We start from the raw sequence: 15185 nt of genomic DNA on the forward strand, positions 1-15185 counted from the left end.
AGCCCAGTATACAATTGTATCGCACAACCTAAAATGTGTCCTTGAAATGGTAAGGAGATGCTGGAATTGGTTGTTTCAAGCCTCATCATACTGCGGACCATATAGGAACCACAGCACTAATGAGACGTAGTCAGGATCACAAATAATCATTTACATCCAGGTACCTTATAGTTGACATCTTCTCTGACAGGAGTCGTCTCTTTTTTATCGTCTCCATCTTGTCTAGATGCCATGATGACTTTTCACTCTGCAGACTTCCTTTTCTCTGGCCTTCTTTAGCACATCCCAAGACAGCGAGACAGTGCCCTTAAAAATAAGAGTGCAATTCAAATGCCCTTTGCATAAAAATATCTGTCCATACTATGCCCTAAATAACACTGTCCACCTTAATGAGTTATAACCACCCTACTGTCTGCCATTATCTGTTATAACCACGACACTGTCCACCTTAATGAGCTATATTAACACTGTTCACCTCAATGAGCTATAACCACCACACTGTCTGCCATTATTTTTTTATTTTACTCATTTATATAGCGCCATTAATTCCACAGCGCTTTACATCAGCTATAACCATCACGCCACCTGCCTTTATGAACCACGGCCTATACCACGTCTGTCCCCAGTCTAGTTTTACCTTATACTCTCAACATTTCCATTCCATATTGTGCCTCCATTTCATGCCTCCTCTCCATATGCATTCTGTGCTCCCTCTTCACCCTATGCCCTCATACTGCCTTCTCCAAACTGTATCCCCTCCTTCAATTGCCCCCTATATGGTATAATGGTCACCACAGCTGCCTATACCAGTACGATATCAACAACCCCCAATATATAGTATGATCACCAGCACAGACCCCATATATAGTATAATGTCCACCACAGATCCCCATATATAGTATGACGGCCCCCACAGTCACCCATACAGTATAATGGCCCCTACAACCTCTTATATACAGTATAATGTCCCCCACAGCACACAAGTCAATATGAAATCCACCACAGTTCCCTATCCACTATGGTCACACCAGCCCCCAGTATAATGTCCTCTATACTTCCTATACAATATGTGCACCACAGACCCCAGTATAATGTCCCCCACAACACCATATACAGTATGGGCACCACAGCCCTTCATATACTATGAAGTCCCTCACAGCCCCACATGGGATGTCCCCCACAGCTGCTCATTTGATGTACACCAGTCTTTAATTTGATGTTCCCCAAACAGCCCCTCATTTGATGGCTGTGCACAGCTCCCATTTGATGGCCGTGCACAGCCCCTAATTTGATGGCCCCACACAACCCCTCACTTGATGACCAGAACAGCCCCTCATTTGATGGCCCATCACAGTCCCTCATTTGATGGCCCAGCACAGCCCCTCATTTGATAGCCCCACAAAACTCATATTTGATGGCCCCACACAGCTCATTTGATGGCCCATCACAGTCCCTCATTTGATTGCCCAGCACAGTTCCTCATTTGATGGCCCATCACAGTCCCTCATTTGATGGCCCATCACAGTCCCTCATTTGATGACCCTGCACCGCTCTGCATTTGATGGCCCCGCACAGCCCCTCATTTGATGGCCCCACAAAACTTGTATTTGATGGTCTCACACAGCACCCATTTGATGGCCCAACACATCTCCCATAAAGTGGTCACATAATATAAGTATACAAAAAAATCATATACTCACCTAATTCAGGTTCCCTATATACTGCCGTCTCCTCTGCTATCCTGGATAGCAGTGGGCGCTGGATGGCGCAATGCAGTATTATCATAGAGCCGCCTGACATTCCCTGCATGCACCATCTCCAACAGAGCACAGGCTGGAAGTAGTCTGTTTTCTGATTAAGATCGCAGAGGAGAAAATAGCTGATTACAGCTTCTCTGCTCCTATTCCGAGTTGTGCTCACATCAATTGCATTTTTGTCTTATACACACGAATAGTTAATTGCAAGGAGGTAATGCCAGCCAGGGCCCAGCGGTGAGCGAAGTCCGTGACTTAATGATACCGCACACCTGTGTGCCTGTACCCTGGACTTCAATGTGGTGAATGCCTGCAGCCGGAAGAAGGCGCTGGGTGCCACAGACATGCAACATTTTTTTTCAAAATGCACCACCTCAAGTAGGCAAGAGATCGCTGCCTAGGCAGGTGCATACCCTGCCTACCCATTTTCTTGGCCCTGCACACAGCTATACTAAACATGCACATTTACATGCACACACAGCTCTGTACATATGGACATTTACATACACACATTGCTGTTACACACGCACATTTACATATGCACAGAGCTATGCTACTTATGCACATTTACATACATAAACAGCTCTCTTACACATACCAACACACACACGGTGGTATACATTATCTCATTTTGTAGTTCCTTCCAGGTAATGTGATTGATCAAATGACCTGAAAGGTCCTGGAAGCAGTCAGGTGGAAGGTCCTTCAGCTGCTGACTCAGGACATGCAGCCTTTGTGCAGGTCCCAATAGCTTTCTCTGCAGTGTTCACATAGCTCAGTGTGGGGCAGGTCCAGAGACCAGTTGTTTCAAGTGATTGTGAATAGCTGTCTCAGCATTCTCCTCCATCACAGGAAGCTTATTCTGGACTAAAAGGCACAGTCACTTATTAGCAAGTTTTTTCTTGTGAAAGGTGCATCTTATAGCCAAAACAATTCTGAAGTAATTTTCCTTTCTTGTTTAATTATACAACTGTGTTATATTGGTTTTTACACAATGTCAATAATATATATAGTTTACCCCCATTTGATTTATTTTTGATGGTAAGCAAAAAAAAATGTAAAACATTCTGAACACGAATATGGCTTCTTCCTTGTGTGAATTTTCTGGTGCTTAACAAACATTGATTAATCTTCCCGACATTTCCCACATTCTGAACATAAATATGGCTTCTCCACAGTGTGAATTCTTTGGTCTGTATCAAGATGTGATTTGTCTGCAAAACATTTTCCACATTCTAAACATGGAAAAGGTTTCTCCCATGTGTGAGTTCTCTAGCGCCTTTTAAGACCAAACTTCTGGTCAAAATACTTCCTTCACTCTGAACATGAATATGGCTTCTTCCCAATATGAATTTTCTGGTGCTTAACAAAACTTGATTTATCTGCCCAACATTTCCCACATTCTGAACATAAATATGGCTTCTCCCCTGTGTGAGTTCTTTGGTGTGTATCCAGGTGTGATTTTTCTGTAAAACATTTTCCACATTCTGAACATTGAAAAGGCTTCTCCCCTGTGTGAGTTCTCTGGTGTCTTTCAAGAATCATTTTCTGGTTAAAACATTTACCACATTCTGAACATGAAAAAGGTTTCTCTCCTGTGTGACTTCTCTTGTGTTTAACAAGATATGATTTATCTACAAAACCTTTAAAACATTCTGAACATGAAAAAGGCTTCTCGCCTGTGTGAGCTCTCTGATGAGCAACAAGATGTGATTTATTTACAAAACACTTTCCGCATTCTGAACATGAATACGGCTTCTCCCCTGTGTGATATCTCTGGTGCATAAGAAGTTGTGAATTATTTACAAAACATTTGCCACATTCTGAACATGAATCTGCTTTATCCCGTTTATGAATACTTTGATGTCTTTTAAGAGATGATTTATGTACAAAACATTTTCCACATTCTGAACATGAAAAAGGCTTCTCCCCTGTGTGCGTTCTCTGGTGTATAACAAGAGTTGATTTTTGTACAAAACATTTTCCACATTCCGAACAAGAAAAAGGCCTCTCCCCTATGTGACTGCTCTGGTGTCTAACAAGAGTTGATTTCTGTGCAAAACATTTTCCACATTCTGAACAAGAATATGGCTTCTCCCCAGTATGAATTCTCTCATGTATAGCAAGAATTGATTTGTTTTTACAATATCTCCCACACTTGGAACAACAAAATCTATTCTCCTTTTTGTGAATGCTTAAATTAAATTTTTTAACAACAGAAGTGTCAAGGTGAAAAATATTTCCATATTCTGATTGTGAATTTGGCTTCTTTGCTTTTAGAGCAGTTTGTTTTTTAATGACTTTTGTGTTAATTTCTTTTTTCTTAGTAATCTGTAATGAATCAGAAGATAGAACCTGTTCCAAAGAATCAGATGATAGATCGTTGCTGTGAAGAGATGATGGTATATCTGGAGTAATGGCATTCACTTGACTTATATCTTGTGTGACATCAAGGTCACTTGAGTTAAAAATTGAAGATGTCAGCTGTCCCTCTGATCTCCCGGTACAGTGATCTGCCAAGAATAAAACCAACTATGACCAAGAAATAAAATATCCTTAAAATGTATATTTTTGTACATTTCTGCATAAAAGTGCTGTAGAAATGGTAAGTTATGAAGCAAAATTGAATTATTCACTAAGATAATTATTCTAGTTACAAGTAATCTGAGCAGCAGTACTCAATATCAAGCAGCAACGGCAAACAAAATTTTAGGATGTACAAAAAGAGAGCTTAAATCCAAAGATCCTGATGTATTATTACCCTTTATATATCACTGGTGAGGCGACTTCTAGAAAACGGGATTCAGTTTTGGATTCCACATTTTTAAAAGGATATTCAGATGTTAGAATCAGTTCAAAGACGGGCAACTAGAAAAGTTGGGTTTGTTTAACTTAGAAAAAAGAAGCCTCAGAGGAGATCTCATTTACATGTATAAATATATGTGTGGCCAGTACAAAACACTGGCATATGACTTATTCCTTCCAAAGACCATATTGAGGACTAGGGAGCACTCATTACGGGTGGAAGAACGGCCATTCCGGAAGCTAAATAGGAAAGGTATTTTTACAGTTATAGCAGTTAGACTGTGGAATGCCCTATCACAAAAGGTAGTAATGACAGATGCTATAACAGCTTTTAAAAAAGGACTGGACAATTTCCTTGATACACATAACATTGCGGGTTATAGTTAAATTAGTAACGAAATCTACAATTGGTGGAGAAAGGCTGAACTTGATGGACCTAGGTCTTTTTTAAATCTATGTAACTATGTAACACTGACAGATCACAGTCGATTAGAACAGAGGTCCCCAACTCCAGTCCTCAAGGCCCACCAACAGGTCATGTTTTCAGGATTTCCTTTGCATTGCACAGGTGATGCAATTATTACCTGGGCAAGACTAAGGAAATCCTGAAAACATGACATGTTGGTGGGCCTTGAGGACTGGAGTTGGGGACCTCTGGACTAGAAAACCTGTTAGCATGAATCAGTAGAGTGTGGAGTTCAATCTTTTGTTCATTCTGCCTCCCAAGCATTGGAATTAAAATTCACCAAAAAATATTATGTAGGCACAAATGATACAAATAAAAACTTCTACTCATCCAACAAAAGACAAGCACCAACTCAGGTCCGTCATCTGTCAATGGAAAAACAGAGGTTTAAACATTATTGCTAGCTCAAAAGCTCTTGAAAAGCAACATGGCTTCCATAAACAAATCCAGCAAATTCCACTCTTCCTAAGCCAAATTTCCTCTGAGCTTCTGATCCCTGCAGTGTACCCAAACCACATTTTGCATCCATGTATTTGGCATTGCAGTAGTGAGAAGAACCCATTTAAATTACAGTGTGCATGTTTATTGAAGCAGAACATGAGCACTATGTGTTGGGTAATAAAATGGAAAATTTGCACTTTTCACTCTTCAACATCCTACTAAAGCTCGAAGCTTATTGCTGGAAGATGCCAGATATAGACTTGTTCTCCTCTGGTTCAGTCCTCTGTGCTCAACTCCTGGCTTGTAAATTTGTTCTCTGTTCTGACACCAACCTGTTTACAGAATACTCTGTTTTCTGATTTTGTATTTTTTCTGCCCTCCTGTCCCGGCAACTTGACTATTTTTCTTGCCATCTCACACCAGTGAACAGCAGCAACCTCTGTGACCCTAGCCTAGGGGTTTCTGTGTAAATCCAGATCCATGTCTAAGGGTTATAGGGTGGAGGGCAATGCAATCCCTGAGATTTAGAAAACAGAGTAGCTAGGTCTAGGCTTGTTCATGGTTGTTCATGGTAGCGATCTTTTGAGCTGCCAAATGACCATGAAAAGTGCCCCCTCTAGACCCTCAAAGTAATTTCAAAAGTGATTTGTTACCCAAATAATAGGTTTTGTAAATGTTACTGAACATAAAAACCTTGTTGCTAAACTTGTAAGCATTCTAGCAGTCTAAAAAAAGGGTGATGTTGGAAAAATGCTGCCAATCTAAAGAAATACAGCAAAAGTTATTTACGGTATTAATGCTGTGTGGTATCTATCTGTTTTTAGAGAATATACATTTGAAGTTTAAAAATTGCAAATCTTTCTAAATTATTTGGCAAAAAAAATGCAAAGTATATAAACCTAAAATTAGCAGAAACATAAAGCATAAAGTTACAGAAGAAAAAACCAAAATCACTGGAATCAGAAGACGCATCTAAAGTTATCACCACATAAAGCAGGAGTGGGGAACCTCAAGCCCGTGAGCTGCAAAGGGCCCACAATAACCTTTTCTCCAGCAGGTTCCTGAGGGCCGCAGTGCTTGGGCCGGTAGCTGTGTTTTGGCAGGTGCTGGCCCTTTAATTTTTTTCTTGCTCTGCAAGCACGAGCACACTGTGTTCATTAGTAAATGCTGCAACGCGTGTAGCAAAATGTCCTGGCCAGTGCCAGCGTAAAGACATACTTTGTGGATGGAGTTAGCACATGTTGCGCTCCTGTTCCACAGAAAACCACAGTGACAGCCCCTGTGTCTATTCATGTGATGTATATACCGCAGCCACTGTTCCTGCTTCTGTGATGAATATACCACTGTGTCTCCTGCTCAGATGTATAAACCGAAGCCCCTGTGTCTCCGCCTCTGATGTATATACCGCAGCCACTGTGTCTCCTCCTGTGAAATATAGATATATATACCACAGTCCGTGTCTCCTCCTGTGATTTATATACTGCAGCCCCTATGTCTCCTTGTGTGATGTATATAGCCCAGCACCATGTCTCCATAGATATATATACTGAATTCCTTATGGCTCCTGAGATGTATATGCTGCATCCCCAGTGTATGCTGTGAGATGTATATAATCCAGCCAAAGTGTATCCTACATGATGTATATATTCCAGCCTCAGTATATCCTATGTGATGTACATTACCATTCAAAAGTTTAGGGCAGTGGTCCCCAACTCCAGGCCTCGAGGGCCGCCAACAGTGCAGGTTTTCAGGATTTCCTTAGTATTGCACAGGGGTTGGATTCCAACCCCTGTGCAATACTAAGGAAATCCTGAAAACCTGCACTGTTGGCGGCCCTCGAGGCCTGGAGTTGGGGACCACTGGTTTAGGGTCACCCAGACAATTTTATGTTTTCCATGAAAACTCATACTTTTATTAATCAAATGAGTTGCCAAATTAATTGAAAATCTAGTCCAGACATTGACAAGGTTCGAAAAAAAGATTTTTGTTTGAAACTAGATGGTGGCCCGATTCTAACACATCGGGTATTCTAGAATATGCATGTCCATGTAGTATATTGGCCAGTCACGTAGTATATTGCCCATCGACGTAGTATATTGTTCAGTCACGTAGTATATTGCCCAGCCACGTAGTATATTGCCCAGCCACGTAGTATATTGCCCAGCTACGTAGTATATTTCCCAGCGACGTAGTATATTGCCCAGCGACGTAGTATATTGCCCAGTGACGTATTGCCCAGCCACATAGTAAATAGCACAGCCCACGTAGTACGGTATATTGCCCAGCCACATAGTATATAGCTGAGCCACGTAGTATATTGCCCAACCATGTAGTATATTGCCCAGCCACATAGTCTATAGCAGAGCCACGTAGTATATTGCCCAGCCACGTAGTATATTGCCCAGCACAGAACCACGTAGTATAGAGACTTAAAAAAACAAACAAAAAAAAACATATACTCACCTATAGCCCGTTGAAGTCCTGCTATACTTACCCTCCGCCACCTTTCTCGCTCCTCTCCACGCTCCCCGGATCGCTCCATTGCAAGCGGTAGCTTGCGGTCCCGTCCCAGGGCTGGTGTGAGCAGGACCTATGATGACGTCGCGGTCACATGACCGACCGTGACGTCACGGCAGGTCCTTGACCCACACAAGCCCTAGGACGGGAGCGGAAGCTGCCGCTTACAATGGAGAGGTCCCGGGAGCGTGGAGAGGAGCGAGAAAGGCAGCGGAGGGTGAGTATAGCAGTTTTTTGTTTTTTTTATTATTTTTAACACGACACATTTTTTTACTATTGATGCCGCATTGGCAGCATCAATAGTAAATAGTTGGGGACACACAGGGTTAATAGCAGCAGTAACGGAGCGCGTTACACCGCGGGCCATTACCGCTGCCATTAACCCTGTGTGAGCGGTGAGTGGAGGGGATTACGGAGCGGGAGCGGGCGCCGGGCAGTAAGTGCAGGGGAGTAGTGGAGGGACTAATCAGACTGTCGCTGTCGCTGATTGGTCGCGGCAGCCATGACAGGCAGCTGCCGAGACCAATCAGCGAACGAATAACCGTGACAGAAGGACAGACAGACAGACGGAAGTACCCCTTAGACAATTATGTATATAGATAATAATTTTCTCCTTCAAACTTTTTTCAAAGAATGCTCCCCATGTAGCAATTACAGCATTGCAGACCCTTGGCATTCTAGCAGTTAATTTGCTGAGGTAATCTGGAGAAATTTCGCCCCATGCTTCCAGAAGCCCCTCCCACAAGTTGGTTTGGCTTGATGGGCACTTCGCGATTCACCCCCCGCTATTAACTAGTTAAATGCCGCTGTCAAATGCTGACAGCGGCATTTAACCGGCGCTTCCGGCTGCGTGGCCAGAAATGCTCGCATTGCCGACCCCCGTCACATGATCGGGGGTCAGCGATGAGTCGACATACTAACCAGAGATCTCCTTGAGACCTATATGGTTACTGATGCCGGCTTGCTGTGAGCGCCACCCTGTGGTCGGCGCTCATAGCAAGCCTGCAATTCAGCTACATAGGAGCGATCTGAGGATCGCTGTTATGTAGCAGAGCCGATCAGGCTATGCCAGCTTCTAGCCTTCCATGGAGGTTATTGAAGCATGGCAAAAGTTTAAAAAAAGTTTAAAAAAATATGACAAAAATAAAAAAAATATAAAAGTTTAAATCACCCCCCTTTCGCCCCATTCAAAATAAAACAATAAAAAAAAAAATCAAACCTACACATGTTTGGTATCGCCGCGTTCAGAATCACCCGATCTATCAATAAAAAAAAAGAGGATTAACCTGATCACTAAATGGCGTAGCGAGAAAAAAATTTGAAACGCTAGAATTACTTTTTTTGGTCGCAGCGACATTGCATTAAAATGCAGTAACGGGCGATCAAAAGAATGTATCTGCACCAAAATGGTATCATTAAGGCTGCCATCACACTAGCAGTATTTGGTCAGTATTTTACATCAATATTTGTAAGCCAAAACCAGGAGTAGAACAAATAGAGGAAAAGTATAATAGAAACATGCACCACTTCTGCATTTATCACCCACTCCTGGTTTTGGCATACAAATACTGATGTAAAATACTGACCAAATACTGCTAGTGTGACGGCAGCCTAAAAACGTCAGCTTGGCATGCAAAAAATAAGCCCTCACCTGACCCGAGATTCCGAAAAATGGAGATGCTACGGGTTTTGGAAAATGGCGCAATTTTTTTATTTTTTTTTAGCAAAATTTGGAATTTTTTTTTACCACTTAGATAAAACATAACCTAGACATGTTTGGTGTCTATGAACTCATAATGACCTGGAGAATCATAATGGCAGGTCAGTTGTAGCATTTAGTAAACCTGGTAAAAAAAACCCAAACAAAAAACAAGTGTGGGATTGCACTTTTTTTTGCAATTTCACCGCACTTGGAATTTTTTTCCCGTTTTCTAGTACACGACATGCTAAAATTCTAACGTATATCAAACTGTATTGGGCCAATAAATAGAGCAATCATATAAAACCCAAAATATATTTATTAGAAAGTCTAAAATGCCACCAACCTGTGGCTACACCTAATAAACAAAACACACAAAAAACACCGTGGAAAATAAGTGTAGGGGAACAAGACAATCCCTAAAAAATATCTGTACTGATAGCGGCCTAACAGCGGGGGTTGGCGCCCTAGGGGGAACGTTGTGGCGCCCCCGCTCAACGGTGGCTTACCCTAGATCGCCTAAGTAATACCAATGGGTCCCTCTACCCACACAATCGGGAATAAACTAAAGGAACCCCTGGACAGCTAGACAGATGACACACCTACCAATAGGGAAGCCTGGACCCCAACACCGTGCATATAAAAACATATGAGAACATGTGGTGGGCTTATGATGAGTATATATGATATCCAATAGACACCTGAACGATCTTGCTAAAAGTCAAAGATTTTGATATTGGTATATATAATGCAAGAGTACCAGTCAATTAGGTCATGCAGAGCATGGTATTCGCTAGAAATTAATCACACGATAGGCAGGCTACCTGATAAGTACATATTTGCCATATAACCATGCTCCCATATACTGTAAGCAATTGAAAGAAAAGACACTTAATCACAGCGCCCTATGATGTATAAAGAGCTGTGCAGATGGTACTCATCGTCAGGTGTCACGTCATCAGCCCACTGCTGTCATTCGCCTCAACGCGTTTCGCCCCTCTGGCTCATCAGGAGGCCCGATCAATCTGTCATGTGTCTCGATAGTAGAGGATACAAGTGAAGTCTGATGCCATTTACCTCCATTTAAATAAAGTCCCACCGGGGGCAGCGTGTAAGTCCGTACTTCCTGTGAATAGACCCGGAAGTAGTCATCAAGATGGATTGCTTGTTATTGCGTCTGCGCATGGCGGCCCGCAAAAGATTCCGGGGGGCGTGCCGCTTGCGTGTCACCTAACCTTGTTGTTATTAGGCATTGCGCCTGCGCAAAATGACGCGCATAGGGTGAAAAGCCCCTCCCCGCCTTGCTTACTATTGCCGGCAATCTCTAGGTACAAGGTGCGTTCCGGCGCCTGCGCGAGGCATTCTTATAGAAACATTATAACACCCATAGGTAAGATCTTCACCTGGGCGGAGTCCACATACAAGGAGTTTTCTGCGCAAGCGTATCATAAGCCGCAGACAGCACCCAATTCCATGTCACTTACGTACCTCACATCCTAGTAGTCATAGCTACATGGTGCGCTACAGCAGCCACGCTCAACCCTTAGCGCATTAAAGCCCATCCATCAAACTAATGCTACAAAGGCAGCAAGATATAAGAATATACATTATCACAGGCCTGGTATACTGTATAGTACCTATTGCAGATTACACTCTGTTTTCACAGATTAAGTGTAAAATGAGTTTACTTTAAATATTCACGGGCACACACACTGAAAATGTAGCCTATATAATACCACATATCATAGACAATGCTGTTGGGACAATAAATATTAATATATACAACGTGTACCCCACCATTTCCTATATCCATTTGTTCATTATCATAGGATAGTACCCTTAGCCACATAACTACATAAGGGACCTGATAATTGCAAAGGATTGGTGGATCAAAATAAACCTTAAAAAGGCCTGGTCCCAAGCATATATACCCTTTTCCCAGCGGAGCCTTAAAACAGAGGAATTTCTATTTATAGATGTCAAACCACACAGATCTGTGTATAAAACCCCCATAAAGGAGGAAATCAACAAGCCGAAGCATAACGTAAGTAATCTTGTTCTTTGGTCCCAAAAACATTCTAAATGAAATTCCCCCCGGAATCTTTTGCGGGCCGCCATGCGCAGACGCAATAACAAGCAATCCATTAGCCGTCCATCTTGATGACTACTTCCGGGTCTGTTCACAGGAAGTACGGACTTACACGCTGCCCCCGGCGGGACTTTATTTAAACGGAGGTAAATGGCATCAGACTTCACTTGTATCCTCTACCATCGAGACACATGACAGATTGATCGGGCCTCCTGATGAGCCAGAGGGGCGAAACGCGTTGAGGTGAATGACAGCAGTGGGCTGATGACGTGACACCTGACGATGAGTACCATCTGCACAGCTCTTTATACATCATAGGGCGCTGTGATTAAGTGTCTTTTCTTTCAATTGCTTACAGCATATGGGCGCATGGTTATATGGCAAATATGTACTTATCAGGTAGCCTGCCTATCGTGTGATTAATTTCTAGCGAATACCATGCTCTGCATGACCTAATTGACTGGTACTCTTGCATTATATATACCAATATCAAAATCTTTGACTTTTAGCAAGATCGTTCAGGTGTCTATTGGATATCATATATACTCATCATAAGCCCACCACATGTTCTCATATGTTTTTATATGCACGGTGTTGGGGTCCAGGCTTCCCTATTGGTAGGTGTGTCATCTGTCTAGCTGTCCAGGGGTTCCTTTAGTTTATTCCCGATTGTGTGGGTAGAGGGACCCATTGGTATTACTAGGGCGATCTAGGGACCCTAGGGTAAGCCACCGTTGAGCGGGGGCGCCACAACGTTCCCCCTAGGGCGCCAACCCCCGCTGTTAAGCAGCTATCAGTACAGATATTTTTTAGGGATTGTCTTGTTCCCCTACACTTATTTTCCACTGTGTTTTTTGTGTGTTTTGTTTATTAGGTGTAGCCACAGGTTGGTGGCATTTTAGACTTTCTAATAAATATATTTTGGGTTTTATATGATTGCTCTACACGACATGCTAAATCAAATGATGTCGTTCAAAAGTGCAACTTATCCCGCAAAAAGCCAGCCCTCACATGGCCATATTGACGGAAAAATAAAAAAGCTATGGCTCTGGGAAGGAGGGGAGCGAAAAATGAGAACGCAAAAACGAAAAGGGCAAGGTCTTGAAGGGGTTAATGAAGCTGCCAGTTGCTCAATTGTGCAGCGGGGCCTCCCACTTCTCTTTCTACACTGGTTAGAGCCTGTTTGTGCTCTCCTCTGAAGGGAGTAACACACACCGTTGTAGGAAATCTTCAGTTTCTTGGCAATTTCTCGCATGGAATAGCCTTTATTTCTAAGAACAAGAATAGACTGTCGAGTTTCACATGAAAGTTCTTTTTTCCTGGCCATTTTGAGAGTTTAATGGAACCAACAAATGTAATGCTCCAGATTCTCAACTAGGTTCTCTAATCAGCCAAACTGTTTTCAGCTGTGCTAACATACTTGCACAAGGGTTTTAAGGGTATTCTAACCATTGATTAGCCTTCTTACATAGTTAGCAAACACAAAGTACCATAAGAACACTGGAGTGATGGTTGTTGGAAATGGGCCTCTATACACCTAAGAAGATATTGCATTACAAACCAGACGTTTGCAGCTAGAATAATCATTTACTATATTAACAATGTATAGAGTGTATTTATGAATCATTTAAGGTTAGCTTCATTGGAAAAAACTGTGCTTTTCTTTCAAAAATAAGGACATTTCTAAGCGACCTTAAACTTTTGAATGGTAGTGTATGTACTCCAACCTTTGTGTTTCCTATGTCATGCATACACCAGTCCATGTGTCTCTTGATGTGTATACAGCATTCTCTGTTTCTCCTATGTGATTTATACCGCAGTCTCAGTGTCTACTATGTGATGTATACGGCAATCTCAGTGTATCCTATTTGATGTATATGGCAGTCTCTCTGTGTCCTATGTGATATATACTGCAGATCTCCCAATGCCTGAGTTCTATAAAATGTAACATGAGCAATGATGAATATCCCACTGTGAAGGGACATGCACAGTGTAATATGCATCTGTTTGGAACGACTTCTACAAGTTCTTTACAAAACTTATTGTAAAGAATCGCCTGTGCTCCAAAAAGAGTTACGAGTAGCAGTATCATCAAAATCCACTAACATTAGTGCTGCACCAAAGAGAAGCAGTTCCAGCTATCACATTAGGGAGGAAGTATGGAAATTAAATGTTTGACCAAATATATCAGGATAATTTTCAAGTTGATAGTTTTGTACGGCCCTGAAAAATGGTATAAATATCCACATTGCTCTTAGCAGAAAAAAAAGTTCCCCATTCCTAAAAGAGTGACAGATCAGATTTAAAATATGTTGCCTGGTTAGGAACACAAAACTGGTTGCGGTCAGTGGTAAAATCAGAGTATTTTGGCCACTAATCACTGTAGTCAGAAACTTACTATAGACAATAACACATCTACTGAAATGATCAAACTCAACTTGTCTTCACCAGTAAAAAATGAGTAACTAGTGGTTGTCAAGAGCCCTGCTGCAGAGTTATAGCAGGAGTCTGTGCACGTGTTACAGAAGGATAGAGAGAGAGTAAGGAGCGCTGCGGTGAACCTGCCGCAGCTCAGGACCTGAAGCATGTGTCCTCCGGGGGAGTGGACAGAGGCGAGGCCAGATGCCGAATAGCAGCAATGACCGGCGAAGCTGGAGAGTAGTCTGAACATGCCAAGGTCAAGTCAGGAGGTAGATGGAGTGCCAGAAGGGTGAGACGTAAGCGTGGTCGAGACGTAGCAAAAAAGTTGAGGAGCCAAAGATAGCGGTGCAGTACAAACGGGGCAGTCAGTAGGGAAGTTAGAGTACCAAGCCGAAGGTCAGAGCCAGAAACAGGCAATAAGCACAGAGTCACAAGGCAAAGCACAGAACGAGAAAACAGGCAGAGTCATACACAAGAAAGCAATCGGACTAAACAATATGCAAGCATACCATAGGGTCAGACACACAGGCAAGACAGATGTATCACCGACAAGGATCCCCAGATTAAGGCGGGTAAATATAGCCCTCCCTAAACCAAAAGGGGGCTATACAAATTACCGCCGAAAGAACAGGGAAGGAACCCTGTCCACAACCATGACAGTACCCCCCCTCTTAACTGGGGGGCCACTGGACCCCCAGGCTCCTCAGGATGCCTGGCATGAAAAGCCCAAACCAACTGATCGGCATGCACTAAACCGGCCGAGACCCATGACCGGACCATACCCCTTCCAGTGCACCAAATCCTGCAGATTCCAGCACACCCACCGAGAATCAACGTTGCGCCCCACCTCATACTCCAGATGACCTTCCACCAATACAGGAGGAGTGACAGATGAGGAGTCCTCCTCGACCGCTCCCAATGGTTTCATAAGGGACCTGTGAAAAACATTGGGTATTTTGAAGGAGGCGGGAAGCTGTAACCTGTAGGTCACCG

The 15185-nt window shown here is 42.8% G+C and overlaps 1 protein-coding gene across 2 annotated transcripts in view; it reads right to left on the bottom strand.

Annotated features, from left to right (window-relative positions):
• Nucleotides 1-2708: 2708 nt before the first annotated feature.
• Nucleotides 2709-15185, bottom strand: part of LOC138663789 (oocyte zinc finger protein XlCOF22-like) — a 38952-nt gene continuing 26475 nt past the window's right edge. For both annotated transcript variants that reach the window (XM_069750125.1, XM_069750126.1), the window contains one exon: nucleotides 2709-4267. In XM_069750125.1, coding sequence (XP_069606226.1) covers nucleotides 3069-4267 — 1199 coding nt within the window. In that variant the 3' untranslated portion in view covers nucleotides 2709-3068. The remainder of the gene's footprint in view (nucleotides 4268-15185) is intronic.

The sequence above is a fragment of the Ranitomeya imitator genome, chromosome 2, assembly GCF_032444005.1.
Source record: "Ranitomeya imitator isolate aRanImi1 chromosome 2, aRanImi1.pri, whole genome shotgun sequence".
Lineage (NCBI taxonomy): Eukaryota > Metazoa > Chordata > Amphibia > Anura > Dendrobatidae > Ranitomeya > Ranitomeya imitator.